Consider the following 18,298-nt stretch of genomic DNA (forward strand, 5'->3'; position numbering starts at 1 on the left):
CACGCACACACACACAAATACACACCCCCCCCCACAGGAACTCACATACAGGCACACACACATACTCACACACCCACACCCACACACCCACACCCACACATCCACACACACACACGCACACACACATACACACATGCACACACACACACACACATACAGGTACAGGCACACATAAAAACAGACAAATATAAATGAAAAATATTCTTATTCAAAAATACAAACATCGATGAGGAAAAATAGCTTTATTTTAAAGCAAAGTGAAATCTCTACTTAAAGCATACAATAGATATCATCATTTATTTGGCCCTAAGCTTGATTGCATGTGCTCATTGTAATATTCTAATGACATTTTGAATATCAAATATATCTCTGTATATGTATTCTTATTGATCAACAGCAAAGGTACTGATAGTAAAGAAATAAGTTCTGTTTCCTTTTTAATTACCCTGGGAAACACATCCTCATAGAACAGTTAGTATTTATCTGAATATTTGGAAATTTTAAGAAAATTATTTTTCAGTGCATGTGTTTATATGCTAAATTCCAAGAAAAAATAATGATAATATTTTCTAATCCTGTCCATTATGGACAGTGAAGTTATTAACAGGCAAAAGAGGACCCAGGGACTTACAGACATCAACTGAATCTGAACATCTTGTGTAAACATAATCTGATGCACATGTTCACTAATGAAAACCACACAGAACACAGCATATCCTGACCTGGAGTGCACCTATGCACCTGCAGGCCTGACGTGCACCTATGCACCTGCAGGCCTGACGTGCACCTATGCACCTGATGTGCACCTATGCACCTGACGTGCACCTATGCACCTGCAGGCCTGACGTGCACCTATGCACCTGCAGGCCTGACGTGCACCTATGCACCTGCAGGCCTGACGTGCACTTGTGCACCTGCAGAGTAAGGTTTTCAGCTCCTTTCCCAAGGACAGAGCTGAAGTTGAAATACTAAGGAATGAGGTAATATTACCTTAAGAAATCATGTCTTTTTATATATTTTGGGCAAAAATGGAAATAGCAAAAAGCCTAATAGCCTGGAACAATAGCCTATTTTCACTAGACTCTGGTGTTATCAATTCAGGTTAGACTTTCAATTAAAAGTATGAATACTCAGCACAGGGCTTAAATCATAATAGAGCATCCGATTTATTGGACGCTTGCTTAAAAGCATTGCTTGCCCCACTGCCAAGGTTTCTGATTCAGTAGGTTTGGAATGCAGCATTCAGATTTTCATTTTCAGGTTCTATGCTGCTATTAGACTGCGGGCGGGCCAGGCTTTGGAAGATGCTGGGCCAGGCAGACGTAAAAATGCACACTGGCATGTGTGTGTTTATCACCGTGGGAGAATCCTCAAAACTACCGGCATAGAAAATATCAGTCATGTTCTCTTTTAGTCTAGGGTACTAAAAATGTTAATATAATAAGAATTGTTAAACATTAAAATGATTTATATAAAAAAACAGACTGACAAGTATCCATTTGGTCAATTTTCATTGAAAAATTGTTCTTATAAAACATTTGCATTGCTGTGGAAAATTAACATTTCTTAAACAGTATGTCTACTGTACATACGGTTGGTTCATTTTTCAGTAGAGATTATTTTGCTGTCTGTGTCTTGAGAACCCAAGGTATAATGAGCCAAGGGATAATAACCAGCCGTTTTTGAATTGTTTGTAGAGAATCTTGTAAATTTGTAGTCCAGGGGTAACTCTGAGGGGGGAAAGGAAAAAAATGATTTGTTTTATAAGCCCTCAAACTCCTTTCATAAATACAAATAGATTAAAATTCAGTGTTTGATAAGCTGAGCAATGACAACAATAACAGTCACATTAAAGTTGATGATGAAATGACCATGAAGTTTCCACAACACACAAAGGACTACAGATAACTGAAGCATGCGGGAAGTGGGAGGTACAGGGAAGGGCGCACATGGGCTTTCCAGGACCAAACGGCCAGCCTTGAAAGCATGTTGATAACAAGTAGCATTATACAGACTGAATGGCTTGGGTTTATGTATTTTGGGATATATGTATATATACATGTAACAGCAATTCATGAAAACAGAAGCCGTGAATTTTAAGGAGCAAAGAGGGACATTTGGGAGGGTTTAGAGGGAAGAAAAGGAGGACATGATATAATGTTAAAAACAAAACAAAACAAAAGAATAAAATAACTCAGTGTTTCTATTTTTCAGTTTCATAATTTTGATACTTGTACTATACACAGGTTGGCAGAGTGTAGAATAAGTATATAAAATTTGCAAGAAATCTATATTCCAAGACACATTTAGACATACTACTCAAAGTGTCCAGAACTCTGGCCTAAATTATATGTTCTATTAGGTGCCACTGAGAAGCTATGAGACTCAAGCAGTTAATATTTACCAGAAAAACTACTGCTGAGTAGAAAGAAGGAACATGGCTTTCCCAGTGTCAGAGAAAGCTGGGTTTACTGTGAAGAGATCAGTCAGCATTAGCAAACACCATATAGCCTGGCTCCTGAGTATTCAATTAGGATCGACATAACTATGAAACATGCAACAGCAATACTGCTATGGTAACAGCAACAATTTCCTATTAAGAAATATGAGGCCTGCTAAGTTGGCTCCACAGTGAAAATCACCTGCTGTTCTTCCTGAAGCTCTAAATTTGGTCCCCAGCATCCACATCAAGTGGTTTATAACCACCTATGATTCCAGATTCGGGGATCTGTTGACCTCGTCTGGAACCCCTCCCCACCAACACCTTAAAAAGCAGGGGTGGTTAGAGAGATAGCTCAGAGGTTAAGAAAATGTACTGCTCTTACAGGACCCAAGTTCGGTTCCCAGAACCCACATCAAGTGGCTCACAAGTGTTTTAACTGCAAGGGGATCTGACACCTCTGTGGACATGTGTATTCATGTGCACATACCATCAGAGACACAGATACACACAGACACATATAATTTAAAATAATAAAAATAAACTTAAAAAAGAAAAGAAAAAGAAAACCAGGGAGCTAGAGAGATGGCTCAGTGGTTAAGAACACTCGCTGTTTTATCGAGAGGACCAGAATTTGAATCCCAGCACAACTATTAGGTAGCTCACAAACTCCCATGCCTCCCAGCCCAAGGACTCTGAAGCCCGTTTCTGACTTACACACACACACACACACACACACAGACCTCACATATACATAAATTAAAAAAAAAGCAATTTGAAGCTGGGGAGATTGCTCATTTGGTAAAGTACTTGTTAGATCCACAAAGACCTGAGCTGGATCCCAGAACCCATATTAAAGACCTGTGTGCAGTGGTGTGCACTTGTAATCCCCTGTTAGGAGGTAGACAGAGACAGCTCTCTAGTTTGTTGACCAGCTAGCTAGCCTAGTCTCAGACTGGTGAATGATCCTATCTCAAGGGAAAGGTGGATGACTGCCTGAAGAAAACACACACACACACACACACACCCACACCCACACACCCACACACGCACGCACGCGCGCGCGCGCACACACACACACAAACACACACGCACGCACGCATGCGCGCACACACGCACGCGCACTCACACACACTCTCACACTCACTCACACACTCATACACACACGCACACTCACACATACTCACACTCACACTCTCTCTCACACACACTCACACACACACACTCACACACACTCACACACACACACTCACACACACACACTCTCACTCACACACACACTCATACACACTCACACACACACTCACACACACACGCACACACACTCACACACACACACTCACACACACACGCACACACACTCTCACACACACTCACACACACACTCACTCACATACACACACACACACACACTCACTCTGAAAACAGAGATCAGCAGCCTAGTGATTCATGGGATGATGGAGTCATCAAGAAGAAGACAGTGCATCTCTGCTGTAGGGAAGTCACTGATGACAGCTAGCTACTTGGAACAAGAGAAACAAGAACTCCCTCCTCCTGATTCCTGCTTATTGTAGCAGTTTTCTCTTAAATTCTGTCATGAATACACTGTATCAGCCATATTACCCCAACTGTGGAACACTTACATGGAGTGTACAAAAATGAATAGATTCCCACATGGCAAAACCAACACAGAGAAATGGAGTGCCTCTTGGAACTTCAACTGCAGGATCTAGGTCATAAAAGATTGTATTGTTTGTATGTGGAAAGCCACGGCCATCTCACCTTTTCCTGGAGCTGCCTTTCTTACTCTGAAGTAACACGGTAGTGCCTAACTACTGAGTCTGACATAACCGAGCTACAGTTCTGTAGGAGATGCGACTTTTTCAGTGTGATTACTGTGTTACATTTTGAGGAGCTGTGTCCAGCATCAGAACTGGTACCCTCTCCACGTTTCCCAGCAAGCAAAGGGCTGGTTTCAGTTTGTTTGACCTGCTTAGTAGCTCCCTTGAGAGAAGCCTGCCTTGTCATGTTCTCTCCTAGGGTTCAGGGAAGGAACTTTGAGAATGTGAGAATGAGAGACAGGAGATGCTTCTGTGATTACGAACATTCACTGTTCTTCCAGAGCACTCCCGCTCAGTTCAAGCATCTACACTGGATGGCTGTCACAGGCACCTGCATGCACGTTAGAACAGTTAGAACAGAAACTCATTTTTCTTTGACTTTCTTACTATTCACAACCACACTTGATAATTTTTATACCCATCTGGGCATCTTAGAATAATCCAGTGACTTCTATTATTATACCACCCCAATAAAATTCTTAATTATTTTGAAAGAAATTGGTTTTGTTAACAGTTTTTCAGATATATACATATACATACATATATATATATATATATATATATATATATATATATATATATATATTGGTAAGAAAGATTATTTTAAGGCTGTTTTTAGTTTTATGTGTAAGCATTGAACAACAACAAAAAGGAACACCTGAGAACAAAATACCATTTCAGAAGGACATACTGACATACTGAGTTTGTATACTGACACAGGTTCTTTTAGAAGATCAAACCTAACTTAGAGCCACCACCATCATCCTACTGATAACTCAGTAAGTACCTTGCTTTTCTCCCTGGTATTCATTCTATAAGGTAGAAAATACACTCTGATACCATTGGCTCCAACTTAGGAATGTGAAGCTTAACCACATATCCAGGGTTCTGACTTGGAGGAGAAGGAGCTAGAGTGGACAGAAACAGATAAACACTAGGGTGATACCCAGGGATACACGATGCCAAGGAAGATCAATGAACGAAGAGGGAAGCCACTTTCTGCCACAGGCTTTCTTCATGTGTGTGTGTTCAGGCTAGGCTAGCTACTGGCAGCAGAAAACCCAGAGACTTTAGGCAATCTTCCAGGGCAGCAGAGATGGAAGCAGAAGTGATTAGCTAGGAGCCCAGCACAAAGGGAGGGCAGAGAACTGCATTCTGCTCTTTTCTCCTTAAGTCCCTTTTCAAGCCAAATTTAGAAGTGATCTGGATCCTCGAACTCCACACCGAAAACACCTCTATATTAGCAGGGTGGGCTTCTCAGATAAACGAAGACAGAATTGTTTCCATCTGAAGAAGGCTGGCAGCCCAGAGTGTCTCAGACTTTAAGTTACTATGTATATTCCAGAGAACTGGGAACTTAGCCTTAAGAAGTCATTCTCAGGTTAATAACAAATGTTTCCCGAAGCATTTAATTTGTTCCACGTGACTATAGCGACTCTTGGAGCCCAATTACAAAAATCTTCATCCTTTTATGTCCTCCTAATCCCGCTGTCGGAGTCTCCTGCCTGGCTCCCTCCCACAATGTTGGGAATTGAACCCAGGCTTTGCACATGCTAGGCAGGCTCTCCATGACACTGGGCTGCACTGCTGGTCTCCTTTGAGCCTTTCCCCAGTACAGCTATTCGCTTCCACTGTGTCTCAGCTCACTACTACCTCCATTTTGATTTTGAAAGATTTAATTAAAAATTTCCACCCTCTTAGTGTTTACATTTCTATAAAATGTCCCATTCCTTTGTTTTCTGTAGTTGGCTGTTTTATTATTTTTGTGGTCTCCTAACCTCATATTCCTTTTTGTGGTCTCCTTCTGGGTTGTACATTATATGAATTACTTTTAAGAAGTATTTGTGTCTTAGAATAATATATTTCTCAAAAGGAAATGGACTTCCGTTCTCATCAAGTACATGGAGGCTCTAGGCACTGTTGGGGGAACTGACAATTTTGCTGTTCAGCTGTTTGAGGCTGAGTCTCAGCCCCCGTGAAAGTGTGGCTCTGCCTTAATTCACCCTTATGACAGAGACTTGAAGGAGCTCACCAGGCTCATTTTTTTGGTTCCCATCTTAGTGGTTACATGAAGTTACTGAAAGGTTCAGTCAAATCTCTGTGGGGAAAGTAGCCTCAAAGCCAGGCTCATCATCCTGGCCTTCCTAGGCATATTGTCCTGGTACTTCTCCCAATCTGTATCCCATTTCTTCAAACAGATTTTTAAAATGTCCAGCCTTTGTAGTTGACTCTGGAAAGGTGTGCGTCTAGGGGCAGGGTGGGGAGTGGGGGGGGGGGAATCCTGAACTAGGTTGCCATATCTACAAGTAGAAGCTCTTTCCCTTAAAGAGTAACTCATTATATAGACTGAGCAGGATATATTTAGGAACACACACATGCACACACACGCACACGCACACACACACACACGCACACACGCACACGCGCACACACACACACACACACACGCACGCGCGCGCGCGCACACACACACACACACACACACACACACACACGCACACACACACACGCACGCACGCACGCACGCACGCGCGCATGCATGTAACAATCAGTGAAGAACGAGGCCAAGAATTTGAATGAGTACAAGGAGGGGTATATGAGAGGTATTGAAAAGGAAGCGAAGAATGATGTCATTATATCATAACCTCAAAAGTAAAGGGAAAACCCTCGATGACTTGAGAAGACAGCTCCCTTTGAAGACAGTGGCTCCAATGGCTACTCTCATGGGCAGAGAGACTTCACAGGCATCTCCCCTTACCTGCAATAGATTCAATGCTCGGAATTGCAATGGTACTGTAGGTGCTGATTCTCTTAGAGGACCAGGTATAAACCAAGGACTCTTCTGCAGTCCCCCGACTTGAGACGGAGTCGATAAAGTATGAGCCCCATTTATTAGACAAGGAGTTCAGAGGCTTTCCCTTTGGAAGAGGAAGGAACAATGTGATTAGAATGGCATCCGTAGTGAAGTGCTCGGGCAAGCGTTCTCCACTCACTGAGTGAACAGAAGGAGGAAAAGCTGGAGAGATGGCTCAGTGGGTAAGAGCACTGACTGCTCTTCTGAAGGTCCTGAGTTCAAATCTCAGCAACCACATGGTGGCTCACAACCATCCGTAATGAGATCCGATGCCCTCTTCCGGGGCTGTCTGAAGACAGCTACAGTGTACTTAGATATAATAATAAATAAATCTAAAAAAATTTTTTAAAAAAGTCAGTTGTCATAATCTAAAAACTATATATTCTCTATGATTAAAATAATTCTAATTTTTCTACTATCATCGTTATTAGTATTACTATATTGTAAGATAATTAAAAACCCACTTCATTGGAATTTTCTCTGTTAGTATTTGACTTTTAGAAGAGTGTGAGAATATAAAAACTTATTTATTGCTTTTAGTGTATCTGAAACATGAAGCCAATATACATCAATAAAGATTTAAAATGACTAGTTTCTATTTTATTTGTCTATGGATTTAACTTATTGACAGCTATAGAGAAATGGTGTGCGGTGACTGCTCCTAGCTTGCTAATTGCGAGGCAACATAGATCTTTGTGACTCTCAGCATGCTGGGATACCAAGGACACACACTCTGCCAAGCAGGGAGTCCTGGTCTTCTGCCACCTACGCTGCATGTCTGAGGAAGTGGCCTTCATGATCCTTCTCTCATGAGAAAGCAACTTTGTTTTTAATTATAAGACACAGCTAAGAGTTGGATTGCTGACAGATTTCCCAGTCTGAAGGAGGCTTGGGTCACCTCGAACCAAGAGAAGCTCCTGCTAGGGAAAGAGCAGCTTGTGAGAACTAGAAGCTGTGGGAAACCTTTATTCTGCCTTCTGTATAAAAGATGTTGGAACTTTGAATAAACTATGCACCATCTAGCTTTGGCGTTGCGTGAAAAGCCTGTGTCCTGATTAATGCGATGCTCACTTGGGATCCCTCAAGGCACTGGAATTTGACAGACAGGGTCTCATTGTGAATCCTTGACTGGCCTGGAACTTGCTATGTAGACCAGGCTGGCCTTGAACTTATAGAAATCTGCCTGCCTTTGCCTCCCAAGTGCTGAGTTTAAGAGCATCACCATATCTGGGTTACTGGTTGTTGTTTTTTTCCTATGAATATTTTCTAGGTCTTCATTAAGAGAACTGGAAAATAAATATGTCCATTTCTAGGTCTAGCCACAAACTCTTCATCATGGATTTTCCAAGGGGTAAGTATATTCCAGGTACTTATTTACTTCTGTGTGTGCATGTGTGTGTGTACATGTGCATGCACAGGACAGAGGTGGATACTGAGTGTTTTTCTCTCTCAACCTTATGTTTTTGAGACAGGCTCTCCCATTGAACCTGGTGCTCACTGATTTGGTTAGAGTGACTGGCCAGTGAGCCCCTTTGCAGCCATTACAAACATGTGCCACCAGGGAATGTTAAGAAAACATGGGTTCTTAGGACTGAACTCGGGTCCTTATAGCCATCTCCCTAGCCGTGTTCCTACTTCTTTCTGTCCTTCAAGCTGTAACCTGGGAAGTCATTCCTTACAATGAGGTCACTGTCTCAGCTACTTTGTACTGCTGTGAAGAGACACCCTGACTGTGGTAACTTACAGAAGGGTGGATTGAGGGCTCACAGTTAGGGTTAGAGTCCAGGATCAACATGGTGGGCACTATGGCAGCAGGCAGCAGGCAGGCATGGTGAGGAGGATGGCACAGGCAGGCATGGTGAGCACTATGGCAGCAGGCAGCAGGCAGGCATGGTGGGCACTATGGCAGCAGGCGCAGGCAGGCATGGTGGGCACTATGGCAGCAGGCGCAGGCAGGCATGGAGGGGAGGATGGCAGCAGGCGCAGGCAGGCATGGTGGGGAGGATGGCAGCAGGCAGGCATGGTGGGGAGGATGGCAGCAGGCAGGCATGGTGGGCACTATGGCAGCAGGCAGGCATGGTGAGGAGTATGGCAGCAGGCAGGCATGGAGGGGAGGATGGCACAGGCAGGCATGGTGGGGAGGATGGCACAGGCAGGCATGGTGGGCACTATGGCAGCAGGCAGGCAGGCATGGTGCTGCAGCGCAAGCTTGCGTTCTCGAGCTTAGGGAGTGGCTTCAGAGGAACTTATTCACTCCTCAGGAAGGTCACTCTCCCTAATCCATCGTAAACAGTTCCAGCCACTGGAGAACAGGTACTCAAATATATGAGCCTGTGGGAGCCACTCAAGTCACCACAATTACAACAATCTTTTCAAACTTAATAAACATACGGGTATGGCTTTATTTCCAGGCATATAATCCCTCTTCAGAGTTCACTTTTATGTGAAGGATGAGGAAGGAGACCATCATATTTTTCTCCTTTCATTGCTGACTGGAATGCTCTGTTGGCTTGGAATGTGATCCAAGGACCTTGTCTGAGCCCTGTACTTTATCCACCACAATTGTTACAGACTGAGTGAATATCTCCTTCTGACTTCCTTGTGGCCAGAAGGGTTATGCAGATTTTAGAATTTTTCAGTCTGGGAATATGAATATACTTTACTTAAGCATGCATAATTTGAAGATTCAGAATTTGAAGGTTCTAAAATCTTCAATCTTTCTTCAAATATATTACATTCCCATTGTGGCTTTAATGGATAGGCCTTCCCTAAATAAAGGGTTTACTTATTTGTTAAAAATGCTCACCATTAAAAGTAAGTTACTTTTAGACCTGTGATGGTTTGAATAAGTTTGGCTCAGGGAGCAGCACTGTTAGGAGGTGTGGCCTTGTTGAAGTAGGCATGTCACTGTGGGTGTGGGCTTATGACCCTAGCTGTGTGGAAGTGAGTCTTCCACTAGCAGCCTTCAGATGAAGATGCAGAACTCTCAGCTCCTCCAGCACCATGCCTGCCTGGATGCTGCCATGCTTCCTACCATGATGATAATGGACTGAACCTCTGAACCTATAAGCCAGCCCCAATTAAATGCTGTCCTTACAAGAGAGTTGCCTTGGTCATAGTGTCTGTTCACAGCAGTAAAACCCTAACTAAGACAGGACCTAAATTTAAAAATAAAATATTCTTGCCAGGTGATGGAGATGCACGCCTTTAATCATGCGGGGGAGGCAGAGGCAGGTAGATTTCTAAGTTCGAGGCCAGCCTGGTCTACAGAGTGAGTTCCAGGACAACCGAGAAACCCTGTCTCGAAAAACAAAAGGATGCACTCTCTTTTTAGTTAAAATGAAGAAGTAAGTTAGAACAGTAAGCTCAGTAACACAGGTAACCTTGGGCTCCCTCTCCATTCCTTCAACATAAGGCTGGCCGCATGGCATTGAGATGCTCCAAGTAATTCTCACTCTAAAGAATGACATTTGATTGGCTGATAATTTGGTTTTGATTTATGAAGACAATTATTCCCCAGTCACTCTAGTAGTGCTCCAAATCACTAATGTGTAACATTTCTGCTCATCTGCCACCAAGCTCTACTGCAGAAGAGCAGATCAGTGATGTACCAAGGAGTTTTGTGCAAAAGCTAATCAAGTTCCATGTGAGATGTCCCCAGTCTTTATGCTTCCTGCCACAAGTCAAGGGAGGCAAAAAGGAGCTCCTATGGGATGGACTTAGCTTGGAAATTACTGCAAAACACTGCAGAAACTGAATTCAAGTAGCAAAATAAATAGTACAGACTGCATAGCACTAATAGCCAGGATTCCAGTTCAGGCCAGCTTTGAAATCATCTGGGGAATTTCCTTTTAACTAATTTTATTTCTTAAAAGTTCATTTAGACTGAGTAAAGTGATTAGAAATATATGTAATTAAACCCTTCTGTGACTGTTTTGAACTGAGAGACTCTTTATATATTACATGCTTAACATTTGGAAAAACTGCATTTTTCTTAACCACAAGGGACTCTCTAGTTCTTAGCTTTCTCTAGAGACTGTTTTCTTTCTGCTGGGACTAAAGATCTCTAAGTTCTGTCTACTCCACAGGAGGCAGCATTGGGTCTAAACTCTCGGGAGGTGCTGTTTGTACAGTGCCTCTCAGAGAGACTGGGCGGAGCTCTATATTGTTCCATCTGGGCTTCATTAGTCGTAGTCTCAGGTTTACGGCACGAGATACTGGGAAAACGCATACAATTGCTTCATTTACTTTTAAACCTAAGCAGAGAGATACGTGACAGGTTACTTTTTTTTTTTCTTTTTTTTTTGGTATTTCCCCTTTATTTCACACATGTAAGTTATGGATTTGGATTATATTCATTTCCTTACCCTCTTTTCTCGTGCCCCCTCTTCTGAACTACTTCTTCTCACTATTCTCCCTTCTACTTTCATGTCCTTTTAAAAACTGACCCACTGACTTTCATCAGGGCTGTTTGCATGAATAAGGGTGTGGGCTTATTTACTGGATCATGGGCCACTTATCATTGGCTACATCATTGAAAAAAATGACTCCCCTTCCCTTCTGGCCATTAACTGCTAATAGGTCCCCAGTTAGAGGGGGGACCTCACACAGTTCTCCCCATCCATGATGGAATGATGAGGACACATACCAGGCTCTTAAAAGCAGACAATACAACTAGGTTGTCTAGAGTTATCTACTTAGGTGGAAGTCATTAAATAATAGTGATTTGGGCAAAGAGGATAGAAACATGAAGGTATCCAGTCAGACCAGAATAAGTTCTTTTGAGACAGGATCACATGAAGCCCAGACTGGTGTAAAACTTGCCCCTGAGATTCTGATCCTCTTGTTTCATTTACCATGAGGGACTACAGGCAAATAACACAATCCCAGCTGATTCTACAGTCAGCAAGCATAAGGAGACTCTAGCTTTCAAACACTGTCACACATGTCCCCTGCCCCAAAAAGGACAGACAGGTTCTTACCTCATATTTCCCTCTTTTCTCCAGAGGCCCTGCTTCCTCAGGCTCCTCCATTTCCTGCCCCTGCAGCTCCTCAAGAATAAGGACTGTCTCCCAGTTAGTGTAGTGGTGGGCTGGGAAAATGTCCGAATGCATGCTGTCACCAAAGTAAACGACCTGTGATCAGAGAGCATTCTGAATGAGGCACGGAGGAAGGCCCGCCCGCCCTCCCTCCACAAGGCAGCAGCCACCCCAAGTGTCTTAAACTCCCACAAATAATTTCACACACCTATTATCGGTCCTACATGATTCACAGGCTTGTTGAAGATGGCAGGAAGGTAGAATATGAGAAGCAATTTTATTTGATATTCCTCATGAAGAAGTGAGCCTGTGTGTTCTCATATGTTTATAATTAAATCTGCCTATAGAACTAAAACTGACAACTTATTATAGGGGATTACCTGTTACTAAGAACACGCATCAGAACCACTGTTTAAGAGGACTTGCTCTGGATCTGCTGAAACGGAACTCATGAATGAGTTCCAGCATGTACAATTTGGACAGTGCCTCAAATATCCTTAGGCAAAGCTCTACTGATACGGACCACACCCCTCCATTTGGAGAAGGTGTGAGGCTAAGAGCTAAGAACCAAGGCTCCGCACCCAGGTCCAGTATCTACGGACGCCTTGGATAGTTCTCAGGAGGCCGAGAAAGTAGGTACCAATGAACCACGGCTAGCCTACCAGTGATTCTTCCGGCTCACTGGGCTCATGGTATGCATCACATAGAGGAAGGGACAGTGCTGTAAACACACCAATGTCCAACACTGACAATGTGACCAAGGGGTCAGATGCAAACAACTCTTTGAGGAAAAGCTAGCCAGCATTGTCACAGTCACTCCTTGTTTTACGTGTAAAATATTCTTTGGTATTATCAGAATGTCATTCTCAGGCAGTGCATGCATGAATTGTGTACTTCCTAGACCTCTGGCCTCTCTGGAATCTGTTTTTCCCTGTCACAAATAAAGACCAAGTATCTACCAAGACTGCATCTAGTCAAAGAGGCAAAAGGAGAGATGTAGCCAGTGCTGAGGGGCAGAATACAATTGTTAACCATCTGCACCCATGGCTCTGTTCACACCATTTGTATCTGCACATGGACATCAAGGACTCTGCCTCAGTCAGGAATTACCTTGGGTTCAGGCTTGCTGGTCATTTTCTTTAGAAGTTCGTAAAGGTGGGCAGCATTGCCTTGAGAGTACCAGCCGGGTCTATCCAGAGATGGCAGCTCATCCTTCTCCTCATCATTCTCTGCAAGTATGGTGACAACAACCTTTTAGCTGGGCTGTACCGTGGGCCATGGACCATGTATAGAAGGAAACCATGTGGGAAGGATGTGTGCATTCAGTAAACATCTGTTATAAGCATTGTGTGTGCTCACATTTATTTATTAGATCTATCTGTCTGTCTGTCTGTCTGTCTATCTATCATCACCTATTATCTATCATTTATGCATGGGTGTGCGCATGCCATGGTACACAGAGGTCAGTCTTAGGAGTTGGTTTTGTCCTTTGACTTTATGGGTTCTATGGATTAAACAGATTGTTGGATATTCTGTCTTGGCATCAAATGCCTTGACCTGCTGAGCCATGACCTGCCTCTGCTTTATAAATGGTTCACTTAGTGAACATCGTAATGTTTCTTGCCATAGATAGAATGAAAAATTTCAAACAAAATATCTATTAAATGCTAATTTGTGTTGGAGTTGTAATAGAGCAATTATCCTACTAATGGCTTTTTTTTCTAGGGTGACATGACTATTGCCTTTTGAATTCTTAGCAACTGTGGTTATCAGTAAGAGACAAGAGACCGGCACCGGGTTGGGCCCATCGACTGTCTCTTTTTCTAGGGGAAGGGCTCCTATCCCTCCCTGAGGACATACAACCATTTAACTGCTGGAAGAGAGTTTTTCTTTAGTGGTTTAGCTGCCTACAAGTAACCCATGCTCCTGTATGTAACCCCAATTAAACTCACGTGCCCACTAAATCACTGGGGCAACTGATTCTGAGTTCTTACCCTGACTAGGGTAAGTAGATTTTTATTTGTGTGTTCTCAGGAAATGTCCACCAAACAGGGGCTATAACAGGAAAATTTGCTACTAAAGGTAAACAACTTGCTAGTAAGTGGAGCAAATGCAATGGAACAGAAACAGGAACAGAGGCGCTGTGGAGATGGCATAGTGGAAAAAGTAATTCCTGACGGATCTGCGTTTGGATCTCCAGAGCCCACATAAGACTGAATGTGGCGAGCACACACCTGTAACCCCAGTGTGCCTCAGGAATTGTAGCTGGTACAATGATAGAGTCTGCTGCTTTCATTTAGTAATGTTTTACATGTTATTGGCACAGTGTTAAGGATAGCTGCTACCCATGGGAGGCACACCGGAATAGGAGAGAAGTCTCAGCAGGCAATGTCACTGTGATGCTGGGGGAACCAGAGCCCTAGAGAAGGAGCAGACAGGTGCTACTACCCGTGAGCGCCGTCAGGGAAGGATGGGGGTCTCCAGACAGAGGAGGGGGTGCTTCCATACACTTCATTGTCCCTTAAAGTGTCACCTTATGAGCTTAAAAATGCAGAAGCTAAGGTTTTTCCCAGGCTGGCTGAATCAGTCTCCACTTTAACAAAGTGATTCTGTATATACACTACAATTCCAGAAGCAATGACAGAGAGAGCAGCCAGGGCGAAGACCTGGATGAGGAATAAAAGGTCATGTTTTCAGCAGAGATACTGTAACCAGTCCACATTAGGGAAGAGAAGAACTTACCGGTTACAGGGTGCTTATATGGAGTGGGAACTGACATGATTGTGTGGATGTGGTTAAATATATACTGTGTCTGTTAAATAAGTCACTGGAAAGATACTGAACTGCTTAGAAGCAAATAACGAATTGATGTTCGGTGTGAATGACAAGCACTAGGAGAGAGAGAAGAGTCGGGGAGAGAGCTGCAGAGGTGAGAGATTGCAGAAGGTCTGCACAGCAGGCTGAAGATAGCGATGAAGGCTGAAGAGAAGGATCTCTAGCTCTGGCACTTTCGTGGTTAAGTTGTCTCCTTAGTCACACAAACTTGGTGTGAATCAGCATGTTTGGTTGTCTTTGTTTTCTAGATGGAAGGAAAATAAATGTCTAAAATACCGAGCGTTATGGAGGGACAAAAATCCCTTGAGATTCAGGAAAGGAGGCTCAGATAGGGAAAGATGAGGCAGGGTGGGGGTGGGGTGGAGTGGAGCTGGGGGGATGTTCACTTGTGGACAACAGCTGAGGCCAATTGGGTGGGGAGTGGTTTGGCGGTGCAGTAGCCAGATAGGAGGTAGGTCCCTTGAGTCTTGCATCTTAGCGCTGGTAAGGGCTGGGTTGTCCCTTTGCATAGCATAGAAAGGAAGCGGGAGAGGGGTAGTCTCTGCCTGTGTGATGCTTCTCTCACCCCACACTTTTCTTAGGGTTGGTAGGGTCAGGCTGACGGAGTTACTGGCCCTCATTGGCTGCAGCACCATCTGCTCTTCTCTAGTTACCATGGCAACAATGGGATATCCGGCACATGCCACCCACCAAGGACACGCTGAACACAGAAGTTGGTTCTTGGGATTTTCTATTCCAGCCTAGTCACTATCTTAATTTTATTTCTCTGCCTTTGACTGTTTGGAACACAGACTGAATTTACTTTTGGCAGTTACAGCAGAGACCTGGTCTGATGAGCATCCTACTTTTTAATATGGAGGGTGGCTTGAGCATTACCAGGCTGATGTGGGCTGCACCTCAGTGACCCAAGCAGACTGCAATGGTGCATCAAGTCACCTGAGAGAAGATGGTAGAGGTAGGAAGACAGGGGTGAGCCTACGGACAGATGCCAGACAGGGGTGATGCAGAGGGTGACGGGGTTTTCATCGTATCACTGAGATCTGTGGCTGGCAGAATTTCTAAGAGAGTTATGGATTGTGGAAAGCACAGCAGGCTAAGTGGCAGGGAGCTGATGAGCTCCCAGGAGCACTCCAAGTTTCCAGACTATCCTGGGATATGGAGAGTACAGAAGACAAACTATGTCTCTGCAGGTCACAGAATGAGCGACTGGAACCTATTAATGTACAAGTGAGAGCAAAACCATCCACAGAGAGCAGAAAGCTGGGATCATTAGCAAGAAAAAAGCAATTGGAGGGGGGCAGGCAGAGACTGATAGGCAGGCACAAGCTGGTGAGCTGCACAGAGCAGAGCTACAAGAAATAACCACAGGAAGAGGGCAGGAGCCACAGGCTGTCCAGGCAGGACCACGTCACCCTGTGATGACCACAGCGCTGCTTCTCCTGTGATGACCACAGCTCTGCTTCTCCTGTGATGGCCACAGCTCTGCTTCTCTTGTCTTGCACTCCCAAAGTCATCTATTTGCATTAAATCCTCAAATTACAGGGTTCTTTGTATTTCCCATTTAAACGTGTTTTAAATATCAGAAAACTTCAAGGCACCAAAGAACCTTAGAAACTGAGTTAATTAATCACACTCAGACTCTGAGGCTTTCTAAACATCTGTACCGTGAGCATGAAGACACATACATTTGAGGGATGCAAACCATCTATTTCCCCTGCTTTGGAATCCTGAAACTTCTTATAAAAGTTAATCTTATAACTCTATCCTGTTGTTTCAAAGACGAAAGTTTAGATTGATGTAGATCCTTGCCCTGTTGTGACGTCTTTAGTGTGGCATTTACTTCTGCTGCCTGCGGATCAAGATACAGAACTCTCAGCTACTTCCCGAGCATGTCCACCTGCACGCTAGCAAGCTTCCTGTAATGATGATAACAGACTGAACCTCTGGCATTGTAAGTCAGCCCCAATTAAACCCAATTAAAGGTTTTCCTTGTAAGCTATGCCATGGTCAGTAGGGCAGTGGTGGCGCACACCTTTAATCCCAGCACTTGGGAGGCAGAGGCAGGTGGATTTCTGAGTTTGAGGCCAGCCTGGTTTACAGAGTGAGTACCAGGACAGCCAGGGCTACAGAGAAACCCTGTCTCAAAAAACCACACCCACCCACACCCACACCCACCCACCCACATACACACACACACACACACACACAAAGCTATGCTATGGTCATGGTGTTTCTTCACAGCATAGAAACCCTAACTTAGACTTCCTTCCACAATGTTCTATTTTTTCTTTTTTTCCATACCCTTTTATGATGATCTACTTGCCATAAGCCCAAAATAATATGGCCAAGCAGCACAGGCTGCAACCTCTGAAAGCAACAACAAAGAATGACATTTTCTCCTTTTAAGATTTTGCCCAGGGCTGGAGAGATGGCTCAGTGGTTGAGAGCAGTGGCTGCTTTTCCAGAGGTCCCGAGTTCAATTCATAGCAACCACATGGGGGCTCACAATCATCTCTAAAGGGATCCGAAGCCCTCTTCTGGTGTGTCTGAACCGAGACAGTATAGTCACATACATAAAATAAATCTTAAAAAAAAAAAAAGATTCTGCCCAGAGATGGAAATCTCTCCAGCACATTCTGCTGACTGGAGATCTAGTCACGCACACAGATGACAATTAAACTTTTTGACATTCAGCTTGCCCAGTCTTGTCATTGAAAACAGAGAGAGGCTGACACTTAAACAGTATACCGTGAGATAGAGAGTAAAGCTGAGTAAAGTTTAATGTAAACACAGGTTTATATTTTCCTTCTCTTCTTAAGGGGAAATGATGTTCCTCATTACACTGTTTTGCACTTGGGGTTAGTCAAAGATAGAAATAACAAAACACAACTTACCAAGCGTGTGGAAAGGCCTCTGGCTTGGGAAATGTGAGAAGAATCCAGGCTTTAATGCATTTGTAATCACAATGTCAAAAAGGTCTGCAAAATCCTTCCTAAAGTGCAAAGTGAGTTCAGAAATTAGAAATTAGAATTAGAAAAGTTGCAGAGCTCACTCCCTGCCTAAGCACTTTATCAGGATATCACCTTCAACCTGAGATTAGCTTTCACGTGCTCTACGGTCATCTTACACACTTTAAGGTGGAAGGTACATTAGAAAGAGAAGGTGGACCGGTGCTAGCCAGGTTTTCTGAAAATATGAAAATTACTTAAAGCACAAATATAACAAAAAAAAATCAAGTGAAAGAAAAGAAAAAGGAGAGAGAGAGAGAGAGAGAGAGAGAGAGAGAGAG

General features: G+C 43.6%; 1 protein-coding gene across 3 annotated transcripts in view; it reads right to left on the reverse strand.

The window, feature by feature from the left end:
• Nucleotides 1–227: 227 nt before the first annotated feature.
• The window catches only part of Nt5dc1 (5'-nucleotidase domain containing 1), a 132,457-nt gene continuing 114,386 nt past the window's right edge, over nt 228–18,298 (reverse strand). For 2 of the 3 annotated variants that reach the window (XM_031348743.1, XM_031348742.1), the window contains exons 8-12: nt 17,904–18,001; nt 13,285–13,403; nt 12,118–12,270; nt 7,040–7,199; nt 228–1,730 (exon numbers count right to left, since the gene is read on the reverse strand). In XM_031348743.1, coding sequence (XP_031204603.1) covers nt 1,600–1,730; nt 7,040–7,199; nt 12,118–12,270; nt 13,285–13,403; nt 17,904–18,001 — 661 coding nt within the window. In that variant the 3' untranslated portion in view covers nt 228–1,599. The remainder of the gene's footprint in view (nt 1,731–7,039; nt 7,200–12,117; nt 12,271–13,284; nt 13,404–17,903; nt 18,002–18,298) is intronic. The other variant, XM_031348744.1, reaches the window with a different exon arrangement.

Source organism: Mastomys coucha, unplaced genomic scaffold (genome assembly GCF_008632895.1).
Source record: "Mastomys coucha isolate ucsf_1 unplaced genomic scaffold, UCSF_Mcou_1 pScaffold3, whole genome shotgun sequence".
In the NCBI taxonomy this organism is placed as follows: domain Eukaryota; kingdom Metazoa; phylum Chordata; class Mammalia; order Rodentia; family Muridae; genus Mastomys; species Mastomys coucha.